Raw genomic sequence first — 5,355 nt, 5'->3', positions numbered from 1 at the left:
AAATTTGAATCGTATATTTTTTGGCTAGGTTGTCTGTCTCTTTGTTTCCGATCTGTTTTTGAATTTCTCTATTCCGATTCACTTGTGTTTCCGCTTTTATTGTGTATGTTTATTTTTTAGTTCCTCTCAGGTTTCCTTTGCGTGTTTCCATTTTTTGTGTTTCTTCCTTTGGGTTTCCGGTTTCCTTTTTTTTTTGGTTTTTTTTTCGCACAGTTTGAGTTTCCTAGCTAATTTATTTTTGTTTGGCTCAATTTTTCTATTTTTGATTTGTTTTTTGTTCCGCTCAGTTTATGAGTCTGTTTTTTGTTCAGCTGTTCCTTGGCATTGATTGTTTTTCTCTCATAAACATAAAAAAATATTATGAGCCTTTAAATCATTGACCTTTCTCGAATAAACAATAATTTTCATCAATTTATTAAATTGGTGATGTAGTTTTGATTACAAATAAAACTTATTTTTTACTAAAATTTGGATTAGCCGATGGTTCAACTGATCAAACCATGCATGAACTAGAACCTTAAGCATTTTGTTATCGAATCTAAACCAAATAAATGTATCTCTGTGATCCCCGACAAGAGCTGTCATCTAAAAAAAATTAAGAGAGGTCTAAGTCATAGTCGTCAGCAGACAGACCAATTCTTAATATATCGATAACTAACTCCTTATTCTTATCTGCTTTAATAAAAGATTAGAACTACATATTTTTAGGGGTTGCAAAGAAACTCATTAAACTTGATTAATTATAACAACATATGGATAGTATGAAGTGTGGTATATTTATGTCTAAAGATTTATGTGCTTTGCAACAGGGAAAAACTATCAAGATTGTACTTTAATTCAATACATGTAGGATATTGTCATTATTGATAATATTAACTTATATTATGAATGCCAAGATCAACAATCGTCATAAAATAAAATTTTATAGAAAGGATAAAACATAAATAGATAGTACCAGTCGTTTCCTATATTAGTTTGTTTATATTTTGTTACAACACATAGACATATTTTCTAATATAGGTTTAAAGCACAAGTTGAGGTTTCTTGTCCTAGTAGCTTAGTAGTTATTGATCATCACACGATTACTGGGAAGATCAGATTTAGAAGATTATTCTTTCCATTCTTGACTAGCAAGTTTAAGGCGAAATTGATTAGTGCTTCCATTGTTGATGGACATAATTGGTTGTATCTTATTTGCTTAATTTTTTATTCTGAAACTAATCAGAATTGGAAATTGGTTCTAGAGTCATCTTAGAGAGTGCACAAGGTGACCAAAAGCGGTCTAGCCTTATGCACTGATGCTAGACAGGCAGTAGTGACAGGGGTGTGTCAAATTATGCTACCATGAATGACAACATGGAAACTAAATAGATTACTTCTCTATCACCACAACCAATCCTTCAAAATTTCAAGTAATAAAAAGGGAAATATATATTAAAAAATTTAAATAGGGGCCTCCCTTGCTGTTTCCTCAAAAAAAGTAAGGAAAGGGAAATATGGTAACTCCAACTCTAGAGCATAAAGAATGTACTTTTTTGGATTCTAGATTATTTATTATTCATATGTTATTTGGTAAAAGATCTTTGATGCCATATATTCACATGTGTAGGTCAAGGCGTGGCTCAAATCAACCTAAGTCACTTTCTCTATTGAATATCCTTCACACATAGATCAACCTAGGAAGGCTAAGTATGGAAAGAAGGTTAAACACACAAGGAAGAAGGAGATTGGTAAAGAGGTCCTAAACATTCCAAAGCTGCCACTTGACAACCCCTCAATGGGCACAAGCAAAAGAGGACAACCTAGTCCTGCATTAGTACAAGAAGCAAAAGAAGATTCTGCCTTTGATTTCTCATATTCTTGTTTCTATTGGTCCTATGCAATGCATGTCCAATTGGCTTGTATATATATATTAGATGTCTAGTATCTGTGAACTTATGTGTGCACCTTATTTATGTGAAGTGAACCTACTAGCTAATTTATGCACTTGTGAGACCATTTTTATCTTGTTCAATTGATGTCATGTATGTGTGAGATAATTTATGCACCTTAGTTAGTATATGTGTGAGCAAATGTATGCATCTTATTTACGTGGAATTGGCTCCTGTATGCGAGACCTTTTACTGTTTATTGATTGGTGTGTGCAAATATATATAGACACTAATTGTTTCATGTCTGAAATAATGTGTCCACATTTTGTGCAAATATGGTGCAACCTAAAACCATGCGAAAGAAGGCAAAATAATGTTCAAAATAAAACACACAAATTAAACCAAACTATATCTGTGAAATATACAATGAAAAATGGAACTATGTACTGTTCTTAAGGTAAATTTATGCCCCTACTTAACACTGTTAGAGGAAAAAACTGACAGAAAGGTCATAAAAGGAATGAGAGATGATTTTCGGATCAAATAGGTAAGTTCAAAACTGCTAGAGAAGGTTTGATTTTAATAGGGATTTTTTTATTAGCATATGATGTGTAGTGATTGGATTGCAATCTAAGGCCTTAGTTCGTGAAGAAATTTGAATTTCACTACTTTAACACTTTTATTTTTATTTGACAATTATTGTCCAATCATATACTCAAAAGATTCGTCTCGCAAATTACAGATAAATTATACAATTAGTTATCTTTTTTATTTATATTTAATGCTTCATGCATGTGCCGCAAGATTCGATGCAACGAAAAATTTTGAAAAATTTTTGGAACTAAGCAAGACCTCAGTCATCAAAACTACATATAATCATTCACATGGGCCCACGATGACATGTGACCAGGCACTACTGCTAGCACATGTGCCTTGCCGTATACCCAGGCCTACCCTACCCATGCCATGGGCCACGCCATGATTAGATTGGTTATCCATGTATATGCTTGCCGATTTGCGTAAGGTCTTGTTTAGTTCACCCCGAAATTTAAAAAGGTTTTAATATTTTCTGTCATATCGAATCTTACGGCACATGCATAAAGTGTTAAATATAAATAAAAATAAAAACTAATCACACAGTTTGACTTTAAATCGTGAGACGAATCTTTTGACCTTAGTTAGTCTATGATTGGACAATATTTACCACAAACAAACGAAAGTGCTACAGTAGCCAAATCCAAAAAAATTTCACATCTAAATCATGCCTAATAGAAACCGTAGATTGCTGGTTATCCACGCTTTCAGTTAATTAGTTGCAATGTGCCAGACCAGCATAGAGCCATAGAATGAAGTTCTTCCGTCGCTAACATGTATTGTATGTCCAGCATGCCTTTCCTGGAGGAAACAATCTCACTCATGAGACACTACTGTGGAGATCAATCCGAGATGGGGCGCTTGTGTCGCTGGGTTGTGGCCCAGATGCCATCCAGCCTTCTGCCACCACCACGCCAGGTTTGACTGCTGATGCCGTCAAGGATTTCATTGACTCCTTTTGACGGCCCCTGCAGCAGCCTCTCGTCACGTCCCCTAGCTCCTAGGTTGACCAGGAAGATCAATTATGATGCAAAATTGCAAATGATATTTTGTGCCCAAGCACAATGTTCATCTAGCGGCCAAGAGTAAGTTTTAGGGAGCCAAAACATTAGAAGCTCAGGCGACTAGGCGAGGAAAGTTATGATGAAGAGACTAGGCCTCAAAACATTGACAGAAGTGTCTGATGAGGCATCCTTTGAATAGTTTCAACATGCCTTCGCTTTTGCCGCTTTCGCCCATAACGAGGGAGGCCATGGATGTGCTCTTTCCGATTAGGCGGGGTACGAAGAGTGTGGCCTGTGACCGATGCGTAGATAAGGTTTAGCCACCTTAATTAGTTGGTCCACACTGTGGTCGTATCGTACATTTTAATGGATTTGTTCTCTAGTGTCTCGCTAGCAAGAATGGAAACACTATTGAAATTTTTTCAAATTTTCTCTTAGTAAAAAATGGGTTAAACACCCGATCAAAAACAAAATAAACAAGGCATAGCAATAGCACTGACAATGAAGCTCTTCCATTTGTCACATCACATGCATGTATGCCTATATGGACTATGGCCCGTGCATTTTTCGGGGAGGTAACTGCAGGTAACACTCTCCTCACACATTATCAGGTACGCTTACAAAATACTGAAGCCCCTTGCCGCGACATAGTTAATACTCCCAGAGTATTATCGATAGAACTATGACTTATATATTAATTGTCAGCTAGCTGATCGAGTAGCTGATCGACTCTCTCTGAGAGCATAATACAAGCAGCTAGCTAGACCCAGAGTGCCCCCGCATTGCGCAGCAGAGGGACGAGGTTGCCGCTGAGGTGGAGCGACATGACCTTGTCCGTGGAGCCGACGAGCCTGCCACCGATGAACACCGCTGGGACACCTGCACTGCGGCCCAGTAGCCTCGCCAGCCCCTTTTCCATCTCCTTTCCCCGCGGCTCCTTGTCCAGCTCCACCACCATCGTGTTCACCCCGAGCTCGCGGAAGAGCTGCGTCACAGTGTGGCACATGCAGCAGGTGCTCGTGCTGAAGATCACCACTGCACGCTGCGATGCCAGCCTTGTCACCTGGTCCATGGATCAAACTCTATAAGGGTCGTCCCTGTCGATTGTTCGCGAGAAATAAACAACCCTGCAGTTTTAACAGAGTTGCTTCGATAGAAGTGACTAATTAATGTATGCTAGGCTAGCGAGACAAGATGTGCGAGTTGCTTCTTGTATATCTGATGCTTTGAGTATTTGTGCTTGCTTGCTTGCTTAGGACTGGGTGCAGGGAGGATAGTTTATATAGGCGTGGAAATGTGATGCATGGCAAGAGAGCGAGGCTTTTGCAGCGTACCGACAGCTAGGGAGGGTTTGGATAATCGCCAAAGTTTCTTGGTTTGTGACTCGCACCGAAAGGTTTAGTATGTACTAGTACGGAATATTTATTTGGACTGCTATAACAGTAGTGTAGCTACCTGATACTGAAACGGGTCGACGACCTTGCTTGGATGTTGATAAGGCTTGGGGATCTTACTCAGCCTATCCTATATGGCTATATTCCTATTCGACTAGTCAGAAGACAGAGAAAGAAAGAATGAGATGTCGATCGAGGAGGGGTATATAAGCTCTTGGAGTGCCATTCTCATTTTATATTTGACAATTGACATTCAGTGGTTGGACCATTCAATACTAATCTTTGAGGGCCTCTGTTGTATGTCAATGAAGTGTGGGATGAACTAAAGTTCATTAATAGAAACGAAAATATGATGTTTATAGTCTGGTATATCATTGCAACGTACTCTTGGTACTTCATGCACAGATATCATTCTTGAAGTGGAAATCCATTTCTTCACGTTCGGATAATATATATCATCCTATACGTACGTAGTCATAAATTCAGCGATAT

General features: G+C 38.2%; 1 protein-coding gene across 1 annotated transcript; it reads right to left on the bottom strand.

Moving 5' to 3' along the window:
* Positions 3,939-4,835, bottom strand: LOC8086360 (glutaredoxin-C1). Its single transcript, XM_002455580.2, has one exon. It carries the CDS (start codon positions 4,539-4,541, stop codon positions 4,230-4,232), a length of 312 nt encoding a protein of 103 aa, XP_002455625.1. The 5' UTR covers positions 4,542-4,835; the 3' UTR covers positions 3,939-4,229.

Source organism: Sorghum bicolor, chromosome 3 (genome assembly GCF_000003195.3).
Source record: "Sorghum bicolor cultivar BTx623 chromosome 3, Sorghum_bicolor_NCBIv3, whole genome shotgun sequence".
Taxonomy (NCBI): domain Eukaryota; kingdom Viridiplantae; phylum Streptophyta; class Magnoliopsida; order Poales; family Poaceae; genus Sorghum; species Sorghum bicolor.
This window is presented reverse-complemented; position numbering and strand designations above follow the sequence as displayed.